Source organism: Dipodomys ordii, unplaced genomic scaffold (genome assembly GCF_000151885.1).
Source record: "Dipodomys ordii isolate 6190 unplaced genomic scaffold, Dord_2.0 Scaffold79, whole genome shotgun sequence".
In the NCBI taxonomy this organism is placed as follows: domain Eukaryota; kingdom Metazoa; phylum Chordata; class Mammalia; order Rodentia; family Heteromyidae; genus Dipodomys; species Dipodomys ordii.
In genome coordinates this window covers 2423921-2449779 of record NW_012267295.1, presented here as the reverse complement: position 1 = coordinate 2449779, position 25859 = coordinate 2423921, and the positions used below count along the sequence as shown (strand labels likewise).

At 38.8% G+C, this 25859-nt stretch overlaps 1 protein-coding gene across 1 annotated transcript in view; it reads right to left on the bottom strand.

Annotated features, from left to right (window-relative positions):
- Nucleotides 1-25859, bottom strand: part of Enthd1 (ENTH domain containing 1) — a 91252-nt gene that overhangs the window by 34985 nt on the left and 30408 nt on the right. Inside the window, exons 3-4 of the mRNA XM_013024785.1 lie at nucleotides 24128-24246; nucleotides 16958-17081 (exon numbers count right to left, since the gene is read on the bottom strand). Coding sequence (XP_012880239.1) covers nucleotides 16958-17081; nucleotides 24128-24246 — 243 coding nt within the window. The remainder of the gene's footprint in view (nucleotides 1-16957; nucleotides 17082-24127; nucleotides 24247-25859) is intronic.

Sequence of the window (25859 nt, the reverse complement as noted above, 5' to 3'; positions counted from 1 at the left end):
TCTGGTGTCTTTCTCTTGAGGTCTCTCTGCCCTCCAAGAAGCCATACTGGGAAAGATCTAATAGAATCCCCCAGGGGTGAGAACTACAACATACACTAGCTCCTTCCCCATAGCTCATCACCACCACCTACTTCCTCACCAGAGTCATCTTCTTCCATCATAACATCCCCTTGTAACATTTACAAAATCTTTCAATTTTTTCTCTCTTTGTGTGTAGGGTGAAGATAAATATGTTTTTCTCCTTCCCCTTTAAAAATCTCCATATGAGAATTTGGTATGTTTAAAAAGCAAAAGGCAGTCAGGAAAAATTCCCATTTTAACATTCTCATGAACATACACAGCCTGACAGAGTGTAAAGTTAGTATATGAATATACTTTCGAGACTTATCCCTCTCCTTCTTCAGTCATATGCTATTGCTACCTAGCATTTAGTTCTTTTTCTAATGCTACAATTAGATATTATTATTTTTAATCTGTTACTTTTGTTTTTAATTACCTTAAGCCTTATGATCACGTAAGTCACAAATTGTGCTAAGGATAGATCGCCTCTTCCTTAGCCCTCCTACTGAATTGGCATAAGCACCAGTAGCAATCACACACAACCAGCTGTCTTACAGCCCTACAGCCTGCCCTTTCTGCCTACTTCATGCAGGGAAGATTATTTTTTGTTCTAGGGTACTCCCGCAGTCTTCTCTCCTCATATGATGCCTTTATCTTGTGCCCAAACGGACCTTAGGGATCTGGCCCCATCTTGTGCTTGTCATTTTCCCATCGTGTGGCACCAAGAGAACTCTTTACAAAAATTCTTCCCTTATTTCATTCATTCTTTTTTCTTGCACATACTGATGGCTACTGTTTAAAGGCACAATGTCCTGCTCTCTGAGACATTATAATTACTATATACAGACTATTTGTTTCAATTTACCTAGTACTTATTGATTTTTGGCTCATCCTTCCTTCCTACATCTCAGATCTTCCATCTAGAATCATTTCTTTCTTGACATACAAATTCCTTTAATAGGGGTCTCTGGTGGCTAACTCTGGTTTTGAAAATTTTGCTTTGAAATGTCTTTATTTTACTCTATTCTTAAATACCTGCCAATATTTTAGGTTCTCTGCCTTTGAATTTCCACACTGCTGTCAAGAAGTCTAGGCAATACTCATTTTTTTTTCTTTCTTTTTGTCAGTTGCAGGGCCTGGGTGCTGTCTCCGAGCCTCTTTGTGCTCAAGGCTAGTACTCTACCACTTGAACCACAGTGCTACTTCCTGGTTTGGAGGAGTTAATTGGAGATAAGAGTCTCATGGGGACTTTCCTGCCCAGGCTGGCTTTGAACCTCAGACCTTAGATCTCAGCCTCCTGAGTAGCTAGGATTATAGGTGTGAACCACTGACCTAGCTTAGGCAACATTCTTTTATAGATTGTTGGCCTTTCAGGCTCTGTCTTCAATCTTTTACAGGCTCACCATAATATGTGAGCTTGCAGTTTTTCAACTTTTTCTACTGCTTTAAGCATACTGTGCTTCCTGTATCTTTGAATTCATATTTTTTAAATCAATTCTAGAAGCAAATGTTGCCTGTATTTCACACATATTCTTGACTCTGGGAATTCTGCTGGCTATATTAAACTTCATTTATAATTTGTATATCAACATCTCTTTAATATTTTCCCTCTCATAGGCCTGTTTGTTGTATTCTGGGGAATTCTTTCTGATATACATACCAACTTACTAATTCTCACTATTGTTTAATCCACTCATATTCACTAAGTTGTTTTAATTTTCTTTCATCTTCCTACAGTTTATTGGTTACTTTCCACATTTGCCTAGTCATCTGTACCTTCTTGATTCCTTATGTTTTCAAACATTTCATACTAAGCTGCTTAATATTCTGTAGTTAATAATTCAAAAACTGAAATCCTTAGAGACCAAAGCCATAGCTTTCATGTAGAGATCCTCACTTTTTCCTTTATCTTTTCTGTACTGTCACATCTGTTGGGCTAAGGATTAATCTGTAAGAGATCTAGGGGGCAGGGGTCCATACTATGCATGCTCCTCCAAAGAGGATCTAGGTATATTCTGGGACAAGGACTGGGACCTAGAGGTATATTGGCACCCTGCAGAAGTTTGAGATTAGGGGTCTGCCCATACTACTGGCCAAAAGCTTAGTTCTTAGCTGTGATCCTGGCATCAGCAGTTGCTTTTTTGGGAAAACTTATCTTTTGATTCATTTATGTTCATTCTCTGCTTGAACGAGGTGTTAGCTCTCAGGTTCATTTCCCTCCTGTTTTGCCCTCAGAAATTCCCTTTAGCCTCCATGAACACAATGACATATATATATATATATATATTGGGTCTGGTCGTGGAGCCTGAACTCTGGGCCTGGGCGCTGTCGCTCAGCTCTTCAGCTCAAGGCTAGTGCTCTACCACTTGAGCCACAGCGACACTTCCGGCTTTTTTTCTTTTTGCTTATGTGGTGCTGAGGAATCGAACCCAGGGCCTTATGCATGCAAGGCAAATACTCTATCACTTAGCCACCTTTCCCAGCCCCCCAACAGATATATTTTATCCAGAATCTAGGTTTGCTTATCTGTTTTTTTGATTAACAGGCGTTCCTGCTGACTAATCTGCTATGCTGCTAGAAATGTGAGAAATCAGGAGGACTGTTCTGAAGCGGAAGTGACATGATGATGGCCAGGAGCAAGGCTCAAACAAGGAGATCACTAGCAAAGGTATTTTAACAGCCCAGGCAGGGATGGAGGGAGATGGCATTTAAGTAATCATTATCAGAGATTGTTACAATTTAGTGATTGAAAATTTCTGAGAAATCAAGGGTTTCCAAGTTCATATTCAGTATGAGACAAGGGCAAAAAGTCAACTACTAAATTTGTTTGGTGATCACAGATATTCATTTCAGATTTCTGAAATGTACAACATACATACACCACTGTCCAATAATTATAAAGTTTTAAATTGGGCTTCTCAAAGAAAGGGAACCCAATCAAAGTAATAAGAAGGACAACACCTAAATTTTTATTTCATTATTTCAGAGTTCCAACAGACACTATTTCCAGAAGGGTAAATGAGGATTTTGAATCCTCATAAGTATCTCAAAGGCAACACATCCAAGATACAGCTCCTAGTATGTCTCCTAAATCTACTCTCTCCCCAGCAAGCCCCTGTCAGTAAATGGCACCTTTACATACTTGTTTCCAAAAGGAAGAAAAGCAGGAGTTATCTTTGTTTTCATCACTCTATCAACCACTCATCAGGAAATCCTGGGCTGAGCTGTACATGTAACCTATGTCACATCTGCCCACTGTTCTCCATAGCTGCTGCTTCTGTCCTCAGTCATGGTTACCTGGGTGGTCCATACGGTACAGCTGCTATGTGATTTCTCTGCTCCAACTGCCAATCAGACAATTCCCTCTTACTTAAATACAAAGTAATGATGAATCAGGGTCTCCTCTGCTTCAAATATTCCCAAGTTTCTTAGTATCCAGTCTAAACTCACCCAGGACTCTCACTTTACACGATGCTGCCTCTCATCTCCTCTCATCCCACCCTCCTTCGTGCTCTGCATTTCAGCCATGCCAGCTCCTTGTAGCTGTAGCAGTGGCTAGTCTTTTCTACCACTGGCCTCTGGACTTGCTCTGCCTTCTACCTGGGATACTTATGCCAGGCTTCTTCATTCTTTGTGACACCTTTTTGCACCATCTCTGTGGAGAAAACTCTGACTGCCCTCATTGAAGCTAACTCTCCTATCATAGCTTTACAAAGCTCCCTGTTTATTGCCTTCATGGCTTGAGTTACTTACTTGATTTGCCAATTACCTGCTACCTTCACCAGAACAGAAGTTCCTAGAGGATGGGCAGGATTTGCTATAGTTACTACCATCAATGCATAACCACCACAGTGCCTGAGACACAATAGGGACTCAATAAGCATTTGTTGAGGTAAACTATAATGTCTCAGCCTTTCCAAGAATTTTTTTCAGTCCTGCGGCTTGAACTCAGGGCATAGACTCTGTCCTTGAACTTCTTTTTGCTCAAGGCTAGTGCTCTACCACTGGAGCCATAGCACCATGTCTAGCTTTTTCTGACTAGTTTATTGGAGGTAAGAGTTTCATGGACTTTTCTGCCTGGGCTGGCTTCAAACCACAATCCTCAGATTTCAGCCTCCTACGTAGTGAGGATTACAGGTATGAGCCACCAATACACATCTCCTTTTGGAATTCTGTATGTCCATTTTATAATGAACATCTAGCTGTTGATAGCTCTTTTTATTTATGTTTATAATAAGCTGAACAATCTCTGGGTTCTGACTCTAATTTAAAGAGTTACTTGACTAAATTGGGCTCAAAAAGCTCCTACCATCCTGCCAATCAATAAATATTAATATCCCCTACCATATCAAAATTAGATCATGTGGATTCATGGAATAGGGTTCTATTTCAACAAAGCATCAGTGATATTTAGTATTCTGTCTCTTTAACCTTAGGTCATCCTCAAGTTTCTTTTCTCTTTCTTTTCAATTGATTTCCAGTTTCTAATTCACTCACCATCCAATCCAACAAGGATTCATTGAGACTAAAGAGGGACCAGACATTCACCTATATTTGCTAGCCATTGTTCTTGGCAGTGAACAAAATAAAGGGAAAAAATCCTCCCTCAAGTTGCTTTTATTCTGAGTGAAGAGGATTTACACACTCCCAGGTGGTGCCTGGGAAGTGAGCAACATTTCAACTTTCCCCTGTCTCTTTCACCTGACTGCAGAGCAGGATGGAAGCAGTACAGAAGAAATGGCAATGCAAGGACTTGGGAAGATCACCTCTGAATCAGCAATCCAGAGTTCCTACCATGTGAGATGGAGGAGAAACTCTAGTAGTTCTTGGGGTGGGAATCTAGCCAAGAGGACAGATAGCACTTGGAGATACCTGAAAGAAAAAGCTAAGCAAACAACACTGGACCTACACCAAGGCCAGGTCTAAGGCAATTATCCTTATGTTTTGGGCACTTTCAAACAGACTCTCTCCCTTTAGCTACATAATGATCAGGTGTCAACTAGAAATGGAAAGTCCTGAAGTTTCAAAAGGTGACTCTGCAGGTGGTAGTGAGCTCTAAGCACTTCCACTGCACTGCTCTGGCTATTCTTTCTTTAAAAACTGTGGTGAGTCTTTTTGAAGACACTTTTAGGGAAAATACAGAAACCTCAGGAAGAGCACCAGAGAATGGCCACTCTGTTGAGGGGCATTTCCAATGCTACTCAGCTTACTACATGTGAATCTTTGTTTCTGGATCAGAAATAAAGATTATGATGATTTACAAGACATATCCCAGCTTCTTCAAACTGACAAGTCTAGTTGATCTGATGGGGGAAAGCAGAAGAAAATGATGACACAGCAAAATCGACACCTGTAGTGGGAGGCACAGAGAACCCTGAAAGCCCTGACCTCTCCTTATGAAGACAGGGAAGGCTTCCCGGGAGAAGTAACATCTTGGCTGAACCATGAGGATGGACAGGATTCAGACAAAAGATTAAGAATCGAAGGTGGGGATGAGGGAGTGTGAGAGAACATGGTACTTAGGAAAACCTCCAGGTAAACAAAGGCCAATGCAAGGTAACTAGCTTATTTCCATCCTTTCTTTAGAATGCCTTCAGTCATCTTCCTAAAGGAAGGAGCTGTTACCTGAAGGACTCCCCATTGTTTTGGGGACATAATGGAGACTCCTTGGCATGGCTTACCAGGAAAGTTTCTTGGAAAGCTCTGGGTTTATCTCATATCCTGGCCTATACCAAAGCCAAGATATTTACTCACTGTGTGTGCTTTCACTTTTAGAAGTATCCTGGTTTGATCCAACATATGGCTACTTTAATCTGTAAGACCTGCTCACCTCTGGCTTCAAGTGGCACCCCTCCTGCCATCTACTTAGGCCTAAGACCTCACTAAACTTCTTTTGCTGGCCCTGGCCTTCACCCACTATTAACTCCTGAGGTAGGCTCTTCGCTCATCATTTGGCTTGATTTGTTTTGCTAAACCAAAATAGTGTCATGAACTATTTTTCAGACTGTGCATTGTAAGGCAATTTTGTGGATCATATACATGGTTTTTAAATAAATGTTTAATGTTTTTAAAATAAAACGAAATAAGAGATTTTAGAGTACATTTGGAGTCAATAAATACTGTTTTGTGAAACTGAGAAACTTGTTTCAGGGCTGTGAATGTGTATGCACTGTGTGTGTGTGTGTGTGTGTGTGTGTGTGAGTGTGTGTGCACACGCATGCAAATATGTCATGATGTGAAACACATATCAGTCAGAAGATCTGAAACACAGCACAAGTTCTGGGGTCAGACTTTCTTGGTCAAAATCCTGACTCTGTCTCTTTCCAAGCTCTGAGACGTTGGGCAACTCATTTAAAACTGGATTTTCTTTGTTGTGTCTCCTACACGAATGACTGGCACACACAGAGTCAGTGCTGACCACTGTTCTTATTATCACCCATTGCTCCAGTTCCAATCTGGCAGCACTTTCTTCAGAAAGCCTCCTGACCTCCTATTCTGACATCCTTTATGTCCCATTGGACTGAACTGTGTCTGTTCCATCCCATGATACTGGAAGCTATGGGAAAGCAGAGATCTTGTTAACCAATGGATATCTAGAAAATGGCACAATGCCTGGCATATAGTAGGCATTTGGTAACTTAAGTGAATAATCTATTCTCCTGGGAATAAGCATATACAGCTGTTAGTTTCATTCAAATAAAAAGTCAACTTAGGACTTATACACCTGAGCAATCACAATCATTTTAATAAAGAACTTGTTAATTTAGATTAAGCTTTATTCTCTTAACCTGAGCTGTCAAAGTGCTTATAAGACACTTTTATAATACATACACTCATTAGTAAAGCAGAAAATGTTTAGGTGGGACATTTTCTTGACCTAAAATTGATAAATAGTTCAAAAGTCAATTTCTCATAATATCCACCCCTCCTTTTTCTGAGGGAGAGGGTACTAGGAATTGAATTTATGGACTCACACTTGCTAGTTAAACATTCTACTACAACTCAGCATTTCTTTTAATCACCACAATAATGAAAAAAGTTGGCCATTCTATGATAAATAAGTAAAAGTTGGTGTGTGTGTGTGTGTGTGTGTGTGTCTGTGTATGAGAGTCGTAGGTTTGAATTCAGGGCCTGGGCTCTGTACCTAAGATTTTTTTTTTCCCTCAAAGCTAGCTCACTTGAACCACAGCTCCACTTTTGACTTTTCTGGTGCTTAATTGTAGAGTTTCATGGACTTCACAGTCTGGGCTGGTTTCACACTGTGATCCTCAGATCTCAGCATCTTGAGTAGCTAGAATTACGGGTACAATCCACCAGCATTTGGCTAAAAGTAGCCACTATCCTTCTAGTCTTTTAATCAAATTCTATTAAAGATGATTGTGGTTTTGTTCAACCTATTCATTCACTTCAAAGAAAGTCTTTCATAGTACATGGGGCCGGGTGCTGGTGACTACCCAGGAGGCTGAGATCTGGGGATCACAGTTTGAAGCCAGCCTGCCTGGGTAGAAGACTCTTATTTCCAAAAAACCACTGAGAAGAAGCCAGAAGTGGTGCTGTGGCTCAGTTGTAGAGTAAAAGAAGCTCAGAGACAGCATCAAGGCCCTGCATTCAAGCAGCCCCAAGACCAGCAAAATAAATAAATTAAAAACAAAACAAAACACCTATATGGATAATGTTGGGAAAATGGAAGCAAATGGAAAAGGAATAGGCTGGACTCAGTTGTCAACGGGCGAGGACTGTTTATTGAGGAACAGCAAAGGGCACAGACCTTCCCACGGGTTTGGAGGTCATGCAAGGGACTGGATTTTTGGGTAGGCTTATATAGGGCTTAACAAGGAAGTAGAATATAAAATGGTCCAGTAGGGCCATTTCCTATTCTGTTCTCCTCCATTTTCCCAATAGGTAACATAAAAATCATAGGCAACTGCTTGTTGCCATGTATATCTAGAAGTAGCCAAACAACAAGGCCAAAAACGGTGCTATACTTAGTGGCAGGTTACTACAATACATGAAGGTGATCCAGTTATGTGTCTTTGAGTCAACACACAAGCTATACAGTATATCATATGTTGAAAGGTGCTATAGAGAAAATAAGCAGGAAGTAGAGGTGGGTGTTGATTATTTACTAAAATGCTCAAAAAGGTTCCTGAATCTGTAACATCTCAGCAGAATGAAAGAGCAAGAATGAGAAAGTACACGTGAAAAGGCACCTACCTCCTAACTGCCCTGCAAGACATTCCCTTCATGGAGGCACTAAATCAGTGTTGTGGAACAGGGCCCCAGAATTATTCAGTAGCTCTCTCTGTAGTAGCTATCATCAATAGATTGGAGATGATCACAGGGATGATGCAATGCAATCATCCTGAGCTCAGTGGGAATACTGGAATTTCAGAGTATCAACAGGAGACTAGGTAGGCTTGATAACCATGGGGAGGCAATAACTTCTCTATTGACTTGCAGGAATGTGGGGAAGTGTTTAATGATCCATAGAATCTACAGGAAGTACAAGGTCAGTCTCCTAAGTGCTTCCTGACATATACGTAGGAAACCAATTAGTGTACATCATGGAACATTCATGGCCCTTGTCAATTCCTAAGTTCAGAAAGTAGAACCTTATGATTCCCTTTGAGGAAGAATCTTATAATGCCACCGTAGATGTACATAGTACATCTGAATGTTCCTGGTATCTAACATCACACCAGATCTTTAAAGTGATGATACAAAGAAAGAAAGAAGCACAGTAACTGTGGACCTCTAGGAGTTTGAGGGCACCCTCCTGAGTTTTGGTACTGTTCTCATCAACTACTGCCCATTTTTTCTTTTTTTGGTCCGGTCATGGGGCCTGAATTCTGGCCCTGGGCACTGTCCCTCAGCTCTGCAGCTCAAGGCTAGTGCTCTACCACTTGAGCCACAGCGCCACTTCTGGCTTTTTTTTCTTTTTGCTTACGTGGTGCTGAGGAATTGAACCCAGGGCCTCATGCATGCAAGGCAAGCGCTCTACCACTGAGCCACCTTCCCAGCCCCTACTGCCCATTTTGAGTGAGGACCAAAGCAAGAAAAGGCTGGTCAGACTATTGGATAAGGTGCCATGACACTCCAACTATATGACCTAGCAGAGCCAAAGGTGCTGCAAGTGCCTGAGGCAGACAGAGCTGCTCATGGAAGCCTGTAATGATTCTCAGCAGGAAAATTTGCAAAGCTGACCCTGGAGCTTTGGAGTAAGGTCATGCCTTCTGTATCATTACCACCATTTGAAAAGCAACTCTTGGCTTACTATTGAGCCCTGATGAAAACTGAATGTCTGGTCATAGGACAGCAAGTGACTATGTCCCCTCAAGCAATGAGTATCATTTGATCTATGGAACACAAAATTAGAGATATCTGGCACCATTTCATTGTCAGATTAAATAGTATCTATGAGCTAAGTGAAGCCAGTTCAGGAAGCAGGTGGGTCAAACCCAATGGTATATGCTTCTACTCCTTCACTACTCCTCATTCAATGTCTATCTACAGATGCATGGAGAAGTTTCCATTACAGTTATGAGGGATATGGGCAAGACATTGATAAGTGAGTCTGCAAGTATATTCATACTACCTAGAAGTGCTAAACTACAGCCCCACTCAGAAGAACTTGCTGGCCATCAACAGGCCATCATCACAGCTTAGGTATCTTTCATTTCACCATGTACTATGTGTAGTTCTAACAGGATGAAAAGCGAAGAGTCAGAAATAGCCAAAACACTCCTGATGAAGGAAAAGTCATCAAGAAGTATTATAAAAGTAGGGGCTGGGAAGGTGGCTCAGTGGTAGAGCGCTTGCCTTGCATGCCCGAGGCCCTGGGTTCCATTCCTCAGCACCACTCCTAAGCAAAAAGAAAAAAGCCGGAAGTGGCACAGTGGCTCAAGTAGTAGAGCGCTAGCCTTGAGCTGAAGAGCTGAGGGACAGCACCCAGGCCCAGAGTTCAGGCCCCACGGCCCGACCCAAAAAAAAAAAAGAAGTATTATAAAAGTAGAGTGACTATAACTGTTGGTTGATGCAAAGATGGCCATATAACTGGTGGATCCATATACATATATACATGACAGACACTGAGGAATTATGGTTTAAGGCCAGCTTAGCCAAAAAGAAGTTTGTGAGACACTCTCAACCAATGACTGGGTACAATGGGGCATGGCTGTCATTCCAGCTATAGGGGAAGCACAAGCAGTGGCTGGGCACAGTGGCATGTGGCTTGTCATCCCAGTGACAGAGGAAAGCGTAAACAGGAGGAGTGCTGATTTGGGTATAAAAATGTAAAAGTCCACCTTCAAAAGTAGTAGAGTACCTCCCTAGCAAAAAGCACAAATCCCTGAATTCAAACCCCAATACTGCCCCCTAATTTACATAAGGCACAAAAATTCAAATGATAAAGAATCAGATTCCATCTTATTAAAACTCAGAACTTCTGTTATTTAAAAAGCCCCCATGAATGGAAAGACTATAGTCATGAAATGGAAAAACACATATGAGATGGAATGCTTAGCCTCTACAATAAAGATCGCCTAAAGGTAAGTTAAGATAAACAACCAAACAGAAAAATGTCCAGAAGACATGCACAGATATTTCCCAAGGAAACATGCCTGAGTCATACCTATTAAATGTGTTAACATATTAAAATATGTTCAATTTCATTGTCACAAAATACATCTTAGAATAAATGAGATACCAATTCTAGATTGGCAATTTTTTTAAAATGGCAAGAATATGGATTGGCTGGTGAGATTATGGAGCAGCCAGAACTTTGGGAAACAATCTGGTGTCACCCAGTAAATCTAAAGATACTTGTATCTATCTAACCATACAGCAATTTTGCTTCGAAAACATATTCTAGAGAAGTTTTTGTCCATGAGGAACAAGCCTTATTTGCAATACAAAAAATATAACACTATATATTCTGCAGCATAGGAAGCAAATGCAATACAATACATACCTACACTGAAACATTACACAGCAGTGAAAACAAATGACAGCCCTATACACAAAGGTGAATCTTAAGAATAATACATGACAAAATGTCATAAAAATAAATTCAGAATAACTCCATTTGTACATTTATACAACTGAAAAAATATATTGTTTAGATTATAAATGTATAAAGAAAAAGGAAAAGCACAAAATTCAAGAGGGTTGCCTCTGTGAGTGAAAGGAAGGGTGCGTTTAGCCCACAGAGTGCGGTACCGAGAGAGGGAGGATGGCCTGCTAATTAGGAAAGTCATTTTGGAACAAGATCAACAAATTGCTGTGTGTCTGAGAAGGCAAGGAGACAAACAGCAGAATTGAAGATGTAGGACAGAATAATTTTCTTCTTCTTTTTTTTTTTTGATGTAGGCAGAAGTTTCCAAAGTCAGAACACGGAACTCAGAACCATCTGTTGACAAGATAAGTTAATGAACTAAACAGAACTTGTCAACAAAAATTCAGAATAATGTAGTTTAGAATCTGTATCAACTAGCCGGGTGCTGGTGGCTCACGCCTATAATCCTAGCTACTCAGGAGGCTGAGATCTGAGGATCGCGGTTCAAAGCCAGCCCGGGCAGGAGAGACCTCTCCAATAAAACCACCAGAAAAAAAAACCGGAAGTGGCGCTGTAGCTCAAGTGGTAGAGTGCTCGCCTTGAGCTGAAGAGCTGAGGGACAGCGCCCAGGCCCAGAGTTCAAGCCCCACGACCAAAAAAAAAAAAAAAAAAAAAGAATCTGTATCAACTCACGGGAGAACAAAAATAAAAGCCTACTTTGAAAGGGGAGAAGTGGTGTTATTTCATAGTTGTTTATATAATATTTAAAATGCAGAAATAATCCAAGTGGCCATTAATATAATAGTAGTTAACTATAGTATTATAATAGGCGCAAAAAAATAAAACAGCAGGAACAGAAAAAGGATCAATGGAACAGAACAGTTGTTAAACAGATACTATTTAGTACAGTTTAAAAAATCATTTCAAATAGAAAAACTGATTAGCCCGTAAGCATTCTGCCTCTATCTGTAATCATTGTGAAACACTTGGAATCCAGATGGATTAAATAACTTACTTAAAATATAATATGGGTGAATATGTATTATGAATGTCCTACAGGGAAAGTCATCAAGTACATATGCATGAAGGAAAAAATGAGGATACAGAAGAATCAAACTTCAATAAAGACAACATTAAAAAAAAGCTGGAAGACAATTCACAGCCTCAAAGATTTTATTTTAACACAAATTACAGAGAAAAGATCAGTAACATACACACGTAGACATTTACGTATAAAATACTACAAAATTGATTTAAATGAACAGGTAATACAAAAGAAAAATAGGTTATTTATATAAGTAAGCATCTACAGGAGACTGAAATAATATGTTGGAATATTCAAATTCTGTGATGCAGCTTCTATAGGAGTGATAAAAATAAAATGGCTTGAGTCAGGCATCAATGGCTCATACATGTAGTCCTAGCTACTCAAAAGGCTGAGATCTCTATCTAAGATATCTAAGGATTGGAGTTTGAAGCCAGCCTGAGCAGGAAAGTCCATGAAAGTTCTATTTCCAATTAACTACCGAAATGCTGAAAATGGTGCTGTGGCTCAAAGTGGTAGCCTTCAGCCAAAAAGCTCACAGATAGTGCCCAAGCCTAGAGTCTAAGCCCTAGGACCAGTAAAAAAAAAAAAAAAAAAAAAAAATCTTGGAAACATCCAGTGTTTGGGTGTAAGTGAATAGGTACTGGCATTGATATTTTGTTGTACTATTTGGCAGCATAAACCAAAATGAAAACAGGCATATACTATGGTCCAAAGATATTTCAGTTCTAGAAAATTACCCTAAAGAAATATTCATATATGTGTATAAGGCTATTCACCAAAATACTATTTATAATGAAAAATGCACAACACCAAAATATCAATCAATACAGGAATAAACTAATACCTAATACCACAGAAGTTTTTAAGAAAAAAAAAGATCAATCTAGTTGGGCAGCAGTAGCTAGTCCTGTAATTCTAGCTACTCAGGAGGCTGAGATCTGAGGATCACAGTTCAAAGCCAGCCTGGGCAGGAAAGTCTGTGAGACTCTTATCTCCAATAAAACACCAGAAAACTGGAAGTGGTGTTGTGCCTCAAGCTGAATTGCTGAGGGACAGAGCCCAGCCCAGAGTTCAAGCCCCAGGAAGGAAGGAAAGAAGGAAGGAAGGAAGGAAGGAAGGAAGGAAGGAAGGAAGGAAGGAAGGAAGGAAGGAAGGAAGGAAGGAAAGGAGGAAGGAAGGAAGGGAGGAAGGGAGGGAGGGAGGGAGGGAGCGAGGGAGAGAGGGAGGAAGGGAGGGAGAGAGGAAGGAAGGGAGGGAGGGAGGGAGAAAAAGGAAGGAAAATCTATAAATACTGACATATTCTGAAGCATAGTCAACTGATAGTTAACTATATTTCAGGAAAATAAAGAATTCTTTAAAACAAAATAAAGTCAATTCTATATACTTCTAAACACACATTTACATTTGCATAGAAATGCAGAGGAAAGCCTAGAAAACAACCAAATTGCTAATAACCTTGGGGAGACAGAAGCGTTTTAGAGTAAAGGAGAGTGGGGACAGGTAGCTTTACCTAGACTGAATTGTTAAAATAGGAGTTTATTCACTTATTAGCTTATATAACTGTAAAGTAAATATAATTTATAAAATTATTATGACCTAATAATTCTATAACAGAGGTATGGAAAAAGCCCTGTGGAACATTGTGAAAAGAAGCTGGCTTGTGTTATAAGCCAGTTGGAGATTTTTCAGCAGTGGTGACATTTTCTCTGGGCCTTGCTGTTTGGATAGGATTTTGTCAGGCAATTTATAATTTGGTGGAAGGCTGTAGCAGATTACATTTTCCAAAGATGACTGTAATAACATATTCCCCACCCAACATGATTTTCTTTCAATTGACACTGACACTCCTCCATGAAGAGGTGTGCCTACATGCCCTCTCCCTTGAAACTTGTGATTGCCTTGAGCAGCACGGTATGACTTCTGAGATTATTCAGTTTCTAATGGGTCTTTGCTTCCATAGAATGCTCACCCAGGGAACCCAGCCACCAAGCTGTGAGGAAGCTCAAATAAGTCAGAGTGGAAAGACCACACAAATAGACTCATGTAGAGAGGAACTGAGGCCTCTGGGAACAGCCAGCAGCAACTGCCAGAGACTTAAGGAAGTAAGCTCAAGAGGATTCCTGCCCAGCCTTTAAATTCCCCAGCTGAGGCCCAGATAGACATCTTGGAGCAGAGATAAACCATCCCCACTGTGCCTTGTCCTAATTCCTCACTCTGAGAGTTCATGAACATAATAAACGGTTACTTTACCTTGCAAAGTTTTAGGGCAATGTGTTATATAGCCAAAGTGACCAGAACAAAGGCATTCTAAAGAGCAGAAACAAGAAATGTAATAAATGTCACAGAACATTGTAAATAATTGCAGTGTTGAGTGACACAGACTGAAAAATTGGCTTAAGACCAAACTAAGAGAGTTTTACATGATGATATCAAGGAAATCAGAGTTCTCTTGATTAACAGTGAAGAACTATTACTTTTTTTTTCCTGTTAGAATGTGAATTAAAGACCTCACGCTTGGATTGCTCCCTTGGCTGGCTAGCTCTCTACAACTTAAGTCATACCTCCATGCTGATTTTTGCTGGTTGCTTTGGAGATGGGAGTGCACTGGATTTTCTGCCCAGGTTGGCTTTGAATCAGATTTTTAAAAAAATCTCAGCCTTTTGATTAGCCAGGAGTATAGGCTTCAGCCACCAGTGCCTGGCTCTGTTGAATGTTTTGAAACTGGGAATGAAATGCTAAGATCTTTAAATAAAGTCAAGGAAAGACTGAAGAAAAGAAAGAAAAACAAGAACAAGGCCACTAATTAAGATGGGTCTAAGCCCAGTATAGTGGGGTCATTGCAATGTGTTGCTTAACTTTCTTTTCCTCTATAGGGTTACCTCCAATGCTCACATTTACTTGTTTTAAAATGTTAAAAGGGAAAATATGCTCACACAAAACCTACCCCTGATATTTATAAGCAGCTTTACCCATAACTGCCAAAACTTAAAGTACTCAGATGTCCTATACTAGGTGTTAGATGAACTGGGGCCCATCCTATTCAGCACTCAAAAGAAATGAGGATCAAGCCATGAAAAGAGATAGAAGAACCTTCAATGCATCCCACCAACTGGAAGAAGCCAATCTGAAAAGATTACAGATTATGATTCCAACTCTGTGGCATTCTGGAAGAGGAAAAACTGTGGAGACAGTAAAAAGATCAGTGGTTGCCAGAGGCTTGGGGATAGGTGGGATGAATAGATGATACACAGAGGATTATTAAAGCAGTGAAACTGCTCAGTACAGTTGCGCATAAAAACATCATTTGTGAAAACCACAGAATATACAATATCAAGAGTAACCATAACACAAACTATATAAGGACTTAGAATGATGACCATGTCTACATGGGTTTATCAACTGTAACAAATGCGCCCTTTGGGTATGGAAAATTGATAGTGAAGAAGGCTGTACATGGGGAATATGCAAACTCTATACATTCTACTCAATTTCAGTGTGAATCTAAAATTGCTCTCATACAAAGTCTATTTTAAAAAAAATGTTAGGAGTGAAAAATGTTAGGCAAGTTAGAATATAAAAAGAGTTTTCCTTGCTGTTCTTCCAAGCTTCTGGATTTGGGATCTGTTGACTTTATTTTAAGAATACCAAACAAGCTGTCTAAAAATTGTAGCCATTTATAACTATTTATGTGAATACCATAGTAAACAAATATCACTATGACCCCCAAATCTTGTTTTTGTGCTTCTTAAAATATCTTCAGTGTTCTCATAAACTGTCTTTATAAGAAATGATACACATGAATGTGAGTTTGTAAAATAAAATAAATCTATACTAATGTACCACAACTTTTATATTTTGGATACTGAGGAGCTATATAAGGGGAAAATTTGAGATGTGTGCTCCAGTAAGAGGGAGAAGACTGAACTCACCATGAGACAGACTTGTGATGAAGGAAAGAATACCTGGATGCACATCAAAGCAAAGAGGATAAACAGCTTATTCCTACCTTAGCAAGAGACATTCCACCTAATGTGCTGAGAAGACTGAGAGAAACAAAGTATTGCAAATGGAGAGTTCACAAAAAAAACACAGACTTGGTCTGCTGGCAGTCAGATCTTAAAGGACCTAGACTAAGCGGTACAGTCCAGCTAGGACTTACTGGAGGCCAGATTTGTGTAATTTTGTACTTTGTCTTTCTCTAACGCCAATTATTCAAGAGAAGATTAATTTGTAGGATATGTATTAAATAGCTGCCTTTTTGCACATTTGCTTAGAAAAGATAGGATATGTTTAAACTATCAAAACTTAATAAAAACCAGAAACTAAAATTAATTTTTTATTTTTACAATACATTACAGAATATTTAAGGTTTGTAGTTACTTTTTTAAAATATATTTTTATTGTGAAAATACTGTACAGAGGGGTTACAATTACGTGGGTAAGATAATGAGCACATTTCTTATCAAGCATCGTAGCCTCCTGCTTTGTTTCCCCTTCCCGTCCCTTCCTATCCTCCCCCCGCCCCCACCAAAGTTGTAAAGTTCTTTTTTCGACATAACGACTTGTACATCTCATTGTTACTTTGGAAACAAAATGAAAAAGAGGAGGAAAAAGATGGAAACAAATGACAAAACAAGATTATAGGACACTGTGTGGACTGAATATCATGCTGGTCTTTCATTGACCACATTAAGAGTTAACTGTTGCTACCATGAACAAAATAAAATCTACGATTTGTATATTTCCTTCTTAGTGCTTCTTATTCATGTAAACTTCCCATCCCTTAGCCAAATTACCTGTATCCCAGAGGTTACAGACTTCTGCCTCTCCTTCCGACAAACTTGTAGTTGAAGAGATAATACAAGGAGGGACTGTTGGCAAAATTGGCTTTGGATCTTCATCATAAAACAGCATCAGGTCCTGACATAAAACAGGAAAAAACCCAAGAGTTGAAAAAACTAAAAGTAAGTCTCATTTGGGATACTGACATTGACTGAATATTTTCATCACAGTCACAGGACTCCTTGGGTCTCTTTTATAATAACCATACTTATCTCCTACTGCTTGTATAAATCTTTTCCTACTAATCTGTTCTCCGTTTCTGTAATTTTGACATTTAAATTGTTATAAGAATAGAAGCATACAGTATGCAACCTTTTGGGATTTGTTTGCTTTTTTGTACACTTATTATAATTCTTGGACATCCATACAGATTCTTGTGTGTATCAATTTGCTTCCCCTTCTCACAGTTGAGGAACATCTATGGCATGGGTGTTTTACCATTTAAGGATATCTGGATTGTTTTTACATTAGGGCAATTACAAATAAAACTGCTATGAACAGGGGCTGGGAAGGTGGCTCAGTGGTAGAGTGCTTGCCTTGCATGCCTGAGGCCCTGGGTTCGATTCCTCAGCACCACATAAGCAAAAAGAAAAAAAGCTGGAAGTGGTGCTGTGGCTCAAGTGGTAGAGCACTAGCCTTGATCTGAAGAGCTGAGGGACAGCGCCCAGGCCCATAGTTCAGGCCCCATGACCGAACCCCCCCAACAAAAAAAAACTACTGCTATGAACATTTATATACAGGTTTTAGTAGGATGTAAGCAGGTTTTCCTTTCAGTAGGATAATGAATAGGAGGGTAATTTCTGAGCCATACGGGAGTTTCAGGTTCTGTTTTATAGGAAGTTACTAAACTGTTTTCCAGAGGAGCTATTTACCATCACTAGAAACTGTCACTATTTTTATTTTTTTTCATGTGCTTATTTACATCTGTATTTGCCAAAATGACTGTTCATATCATTTGCCCACTTTTACATTTCATTTAGTGTTTTTTAATGAGTATTGAATTCTGTCAAGCGCTTTACTACATCAACAGATCATGTTATGATTTTTCTCCTTTAGTTTGCTGATATAAAGAATTACATGAGTTTATGTTGGTATATTGCCAATTCAACTCAAGTCTGTTGGATTATGATGATATCTTATATTTAACATTCATATATCCTTTTTCCTATGCTAAGAATCCCAGTAGTCAAGGATATAAAAAATGATACTAATAGAATATCACATGGTTACTGTCCATATTATACTCAGAAATCTGGAGTCAAAATACTGACATCATAGAAAAAAACAACTAAATGCAAAGTAAACTTATTTAACTTATTTAACTTAATCGTGCACTTTTAAATTATGTAAGGATGCTTACAGCAATGAAGCTACTCTATATAATACTATAGTGGTAGATTGGTGTCATTACACATTTATCTAAACCCACAGATGTATAATACCAAGGGTGAGTCCCAATGTAAACTACAGACTTTGATTACAACTTAAAACTATAGGTTCATTCTGGTAGAGGATCCTAATGGTGAAGGAGGCTGTGAATGTGGTGGAAATACCTTCTGCTCAATTCTGTTCTAAACTTAAAATTGTCATCTTTTTCTAAAAGCCAAGGTGATTTCTTATTAAGTATTAGAGTAAGACAAGTCTTTATGAGAATACTTAAATCTAGAAGTAATAGAGGAAAGACAAGTAAATTTGACTACAGGAAAACTACAGACTTTTATAAGGCAAAAAAGGTCACAAAGTCAAAATGTTAAATGGAGCCAGGTGCTGGTGGCCCATGCCTATAATACTAGCTACTCAGGAGGCTGAAATCTGAGGATCACAGTTCAAAGCTAGCCCAGGCAGAAAGGTCCGTGAGACTCTTATCTCCAATAAACTAATCAGAAAAAGCCACAAGTTGTGCTGTGGCTCAAGTGGTAAAGAACTAGTCTTGAGCCCAAAGAGGCTCAGGGACAGCACCAAATCTGAGTTCAAGCCCCAGGACCAGAAAAAAAAAGTTAAATGGAAAACTGAAAACAAATAGATTAACAAGATGGTCAATGAGCTAATTCTTCAATAGATAAACAGGTCTTAAAACCTGGTAGGAGGGTCTGGGAAGGTGGCTCAGTGGTACAGTGCTTGTCTTGCATGCATGAGGCCCTGGGTTTGATTCCTCAGCACCACATAAGCAGAAAAAGCCAGAAGTGTCACTGTGGCTCAAGTGGTAGAGCACTAGCCTTGAGCTGAAGAGCTGAGGGACAGCACCCAGGCCCAGAGTTCAGCCCCCCACGACCAACAACAACAACAACAACAACAGTAAAGAGATAAGAAAGCAGCTTTGGGATGTGGCTCAGTGGTAGAGTGCTTTTCATGAATGAGACCCTGGGCTAGATCTCAAGAAATTTAATTTTAATAATAAGAAGATGAGAGATCAAGCTACTTGGGAGCCTGAGATTGGTAGTCACTGTCAAGGCCAGTCCAGGCAGAAAAGTTGGAGAAATCACTTCTCAACTAAGAACTGGTTGTAGTGGCATGAATCTGTTATCCTATCTATTAGGGGAAGTATAAAATAGGTAGATCATGGGCCAAACACATGCCTGACCAAGAAGTAAGACATCTCAAAAACAACCAGTGCAAAAAAGGGCTAGGGTGTAGCTCAGAGGTAGAACACCTACCTGGCAAGCACAAGGCTCTAAGTTCAAACCCCAGTACTAAGAAAAGAGAAGAAAAGCATGAAAAATTGAGTATGAAAACTAGCAAACATGAATAGAGTTAATAAAAAGAAACATAAATGCTCAATAATAAGCACATCAAAAGTTGCTTACTTTTACATATAATTCTATTAAAATATTTTCACAAATATGGAAAAGTAAGAGGAGGAGCCACTCCCATACATAGGTAGTAGGTATAATTGGTGCAAGTTTTGGGATGGCAACTTCACAGTAACTTTCACAACTAAAAATAAGTACTGCAATTCTATGTCCAGGACAGGATCATGATTATATATATGAGGTTCTTAATGGAAACACTGCTTTTAATAAATAAAATAATGAAAAACCCTGAGGATGATTATCAATAGGGAATGATTAAAGATTAATTTATACCTCAAAAATACAACATAGCTATAAGAACTGGTATAGAAATAGGCTTATAATATGTAGTTTAGCAAAAGAACCCTATTTTGGAACAGCATACAATAAATGATTACATTTATTATGTAGAAAGTTATATTTGTTAGTATTGCACAGGCAATCAAGCAATAAATATTGAATGATTCCATTTAGGTAAAACAATAATGTGCTTACATAAAAGCTTTCCCCAAGGGGCTGGGAAGGTGGCTCAGTGGTAGAATGCTTGCCTTGCATGCATGAGGCCCTGGGTTCGATTCCTCAGCGCCATATAAGCAAAAAGAAAAAAGCCGGAAGTGGTGCTGTGGCTCAAGTGGTAGAGTCCTAGCCTTGAGCGGAAGAGCTGAGGGACAGTGCCCAGGCCCAGAGTTCAGGCCCCACAACCGGACCCAAAAAAAAAAAGTTTTCCCCAAAACTCATTTTAAAAAAGGCTAGTAGGAGCTGGGAAGGTGGCTCAGTGGTAGAGTGCTTGCTTTGCATGCATGAGGCCCTGGGTTTGATTCCTCAGCACCACATAATCAGAAAAAGCTGGAAGTGGCAGAGCGCTAGCCTTGAGCTGAAGAACTGAGGGACAGCGCCCAGGCCCAGAGTTCAGGCCCCACAACTGACCAAAACAAACAAACAAACAAACAAAATGCTAGTAGCAGGTGCTTTTGGGAGAGGACAAGAGCAATGAAACAAGAAAACATTTTTTTCTTCATTCTTTGACCTTTTACACTATTTGGATTTTAGTACTAAGAATTTTTTAATTAAAAAAGAAATAGTAAAAGCACAAACACGAAAACAAAAAGTACTTTCACACATGAAGCAACGACCCAGCAAAAATAAAACAAAACAAAACAAAACCAGAATGATAAATAAGTATAATTGGAGGAAAGCTTAATTTCCATTTCTCTAACAACTTTGATGAGGTCTAATTTTTGTAAATATAATACATGGCATGGAAATAAGCCAGAAGATACAATTTGTATATTCTTCATGTAAGAAAATCCAGCAAGTGCAAGTGGTAGAAGATAAACATTCGTCATCTACACTATCATTCAGTAACTCACAACTAGACCGAAGATTTTGGTCAACTATAATTTTGTGGGAGCCACTCCACAGCATCCCTATTTGTTGCCATGGGAACAACTGAGACAAAAAAAAAATTTACAATCGCAATGTTCAATCTCCTCTAGCAAGAAAAAGAGGGCTTTTGAGGTGGTGAAAAGCTATAAATAACCTTATTAGCAAATTAATAAATATTCTGGACAGTATGAAAGAGAAAACAGACATGCCTGTTGAGATGTAGAGGCTTTACTTAGTTTTGAAAGTATCACTTAGGAAGCACTATTCTGCTTTTGAAAGCTCTATCCTACTCTGAATTTTGTTCACTGCTTTTAAGGTAATTTTTCTTCCATATGTGGAGAGAATAAAGATGTATCTACTTAAAGTTTTAAAAGATATCTTTAAGCACTCTCATTCTGCCTAAGCAATCAACAACAAAATTTATTTCTTGTTCTGTACTAGGAACATGAAAATGTTAATATAGGTACAATTCACTTGCAACCACAATCTGCTTTACTGTTCAACTTGTTAGGTGTCTTCTGCTACAGTAGCAGACTACTGAAGAGGGCATATTGGATTACAACGGATGCTCCTGCAGTGATAGGAGAGATGTTTGTCAAAAGGATGTGGGTTATCGCTATGATAAAGTCAGGCATGCTTTGAAAAAGAAAAGCCAGCTTCTTAACTTCTTTTGAGAAAAGGGCACCATGTTCTTTGTGACATAATATATGGAATGATATAAATCAGTAAGAGTGGTTTTGTAAAATGTGAAAAAACAATAATCAAAATTTTAAAATGGATATAAAATCCTAGATAGCTTATGTCTGGCTCCCAAACACACAGGAGATTCCAGTCTATTTTCTACTTAAAAGCTATCAACAATAAATAGGCACATGTCAAATTTAAAAATCATTTTATCTTAATGTCTTCTAAGATAATCTATTTTCAATCTGTGAGCTATTATGCAATTAAACAACAGTGAAATTTCAACATTAATGTGGCTTTCTGAGCTGCTAGAAAAGCAGCTGAGTCAAATAACTAATTGGGTTGGAGTTTGGGGCTGATGACAGAAGGTCAAGAAAGAATTCCAACCTCCTCCATAATAATTATGGCAAGAAATATTACACAAAGCACTCTGAGTACCACAAATGAGCAATGTCACAGGAAAGAAAAGTTAATACATAGTGTCTGCTAGTCATTTACTTCCTCACCTACAAAAATGTGTCATCTAATGATTCAGTAATGAGTAACACCAAAAAGTCTCTTCTATCAAGGAGCTTTCCTTCTAGGGGAAAAATACACAGTAAACAAAAACAAGTGAACAAGAATTTCATATTAGTTATAGTGGCATAATTTCTAGTCAAAATGATTCTTTAAGTATCTTTATAACCAAACATGTAAAGAAAAAGATATGGTCATACCCCACACCAAGATTAACGTCTTTACAGATGATGGTATGAACAGAAACACACTAATGGCTAAAGCTATGGAACATTAGAGCTCTGGATCCAGAAAAAAGCAGAGAAAATCAGGAGCTTAGCTCTGGAGGGATAAATACAGGTTGAAAGTGTCCTTTGGAAACTGAAATGCTAAACATGGGCTCAGTGCTTGAAGTTATGCTCAATCACTGGGATCCTCTGCTCATAAAGAAAGTGGAACTAACTTGTCAGTCACAGCTTGGGGCTGTAGCTTCTAAAAGTATTACACAGAGGTAGGTAAGAGGACACAAACTTCTCTAGCAACTAAACCACAGTATCCCTTGGTCTGGGGGACCAGAAGCCAGGAAAAAGAACAGCGCCTCAAGCTGCCAGAGTACGTCCTTAATGTGGACAGACAGTCTTGGCAGTCAGGAATAGGCAAGTGAAAACCTGTTACGCAGATAGGGGTAAAAAGCACACTAGACTGTAGACACAACAACAAGTCCTGCAAAATGAGCTAACAATTCAATATTCCAAAACAGAAAGAAAACTGAATTCACTCGTACAGTATGAAATAAACCAAAAAAAAAAAGTATTGAAACTCAGTCATTTTAGAGTTCTTTAAAGATACCTAATAGATATAAAGCAATAAAAAAGTAGGAATTTAAGAATGACATGACTGAATTAAAGATGTTGAATGGGCATTTGAAAGTACAAAGAAGAACAAATAGGTATATGGAAAAAGAAGGGAAAAAATGTAGCTATATGTCTGAGAAGGTCAGAGAACATTGAAGAAAAACAGAGCAGGTACTGGCTCTGGGAGTTCCCTCCCACAGGAGGACTTAAGGGTAGAACATGACAATGAGAAGAAAAGTAAAACAATCCAAGAAACAGAAAACTGATACATTTGTGTAACAGGGAGAGATGTGCTATTGTCCTGATTCCCTGAAAGAAGCCTGCTTGTGCAGTGGTAGAAGAAAATAAGGAAGAGGTTGTTGAAATTGCTTCCCCTGTTCATTCATTCCCTGAGTAAATGATACCCAGGAATCTGTAGTATTTTTACAACTGCCTGTGAGTTTACAGTTATTTTATTTAGAAAGTGTAAATGAGTAGACAAATATGGGCAATTCAAAGAATATAGCCTATACACATACAAATAAAGTTCTAGAGCATGTATACTTAGAAAATGTGATTTTTGTTAAATTAGCATAAGAAATAATTTCTTAAAGATTTTTAAAAGTGCATAAATCATAAAAGAAAACTTTGATAATTCAATCTGTATAACAAAAAAATACCAAGAAGAAATGTGGAAAGATAAGCAAAGCTTCACTTAGAACAAACACATAAAGTTGAGAGAGGCAAGAAAACAAGCTATCTTCCAGAAAGGAAGGAAGGCAGCCCAGCAGATATGCCAATTTTAGCCTAGTGAGACTAGGGTCAGACTTCTCACCTGACTAGGGTCAGGCTGTCAGATAACATACTTGTCCTGCCTTAAAGCACAACATTCTTGGTAACTTGCTACACAGCTGAAGGAAACCTGGGCAATGCCCACCTCTGTTGACTTCCAGGCCTTCTTCTTGAGTGGCAGAGGTTCCTTGGACAGTGGGACTTCAGCAGCTAACTGTAGGTCCTTGCACTGCTCTGGCGGCATTCCCATCTTGGGAGCATTTTCTGCTAACAACAAAAAGCCAACATTCAACTCTGGCAAAAGTCATATTTTACATTAGTTCATAATTTTTAAGTTAACCAACTCTCAAGATTCATTTTGCCTGCTAAATATACATCCTCTACCAATAATAATCTACTAGCATTATTAATCATTTTACGCTAATTACTAATTACTTTACAATAATTAGCAGTTCAATATGATTTCAAAAATATAACTTGCTGGGTGTCGGTGGCTCATGCCTATAATCCTAGCTACCCAGGAAGCTGAGATCTGATGATTGTAGTTGGAAGCCAGCCTGGGTAGTAAAGTTCATGAGATTCTTATCTCCAATGAACCTGGAAAGGAGAAAGTGGAAGTGTGGCTCAAGTGGTAGAGGGCTATCCTTAAGTACAAAAACTGGGACAGAACCCAGGCCCCCCTACCCACCCACACACTGCTACAACTTAATTTCCATAACTCTTACCCAAATGAACAGTTTTCTTATAGCTTTATTACTTGAAACATTTATGATAATAGGTTTAATATAGTATGTAGTAACATATAACACAGAAAACAGAATTAGAAAATGTGAAGATTATTGAAAGGAAATTTCATCAATATAAGAATGACAATTATAATTAGTTCAAGTTGGTATGTAAGGAATTTTGTTATTGCTTTGTGAATTTCATGTGTTCGAAAAGACATCAACCAGAAATGTTTAGGCTATTTGATAAGACAAGTAACTTTGTTTGTTGGTGGTGGTGTGGGGCTTGAACTATGGACCTGGTCTCTTACCTTCAGCTCTTCAGCTCAAGGCGTGAGCTACAGAGACCCTTAACACAACTTAAAATTTTTTAATATAAAAAATACATCAATAAAAATAAGTATTTCTGCTTACAGACTTTTACCAAATTTAGTATTTTTCAGACTCAATAGCTTTTGCCTCTCTGTGTTATTGACTGTGTGTTAGTACCAATTCTGAAGCTGGGTTTGCAGCTAAATGATAGAGCACTTTCTAACATTCATAAGGCCCTCAGTTAATCCCCATGTTGCAAATGAAAAAATAAAGTCTAACTTGTTAGTACCAACTCTATCTCAGAATATTATTATATGCAATAAGAAGGAAGTATTAGAAGGCTATCTTTACACTGGTACACACAAACTATTGTAGAGTATTTCCCAGAGGCCAAGTAGGCTCACATTATTACTTTGTGTGTATGTGGGGAGGGGGGTGTTCTTAGACTTGAATTCAGGCCCTGGGTGCTGTCCCTGAGCCTTTTCATTCAAAACTAACATTCTACCACTTTGAACCACTGAGCCACTTCTGGTTTTCTGGTAGTTAACTGGAGATAAAGAGTTTCACAGAAAAAAAAAAAAAAAGAGTTTTACAGGACATTCCTCCTCAGGACTGGCTTCGAACCACCATCCTCAGATCTCAGTCTCCTGAGTAGCTGTGATTACAGGTCAGAGTTGGCCCCCTTTCAGTATATTGGTGGTTTTATTGGAGATAAGAGTCTTATGGATTTTCTTGAGTGGGCTGGTTTTGAACCATGAGCCTCAGATCTGATTTCCTGAGTAGCCAGTGTTATAGGTGTATACTACTAGTGCCTTTTAAATTGTCTGCCTGCAATGATTC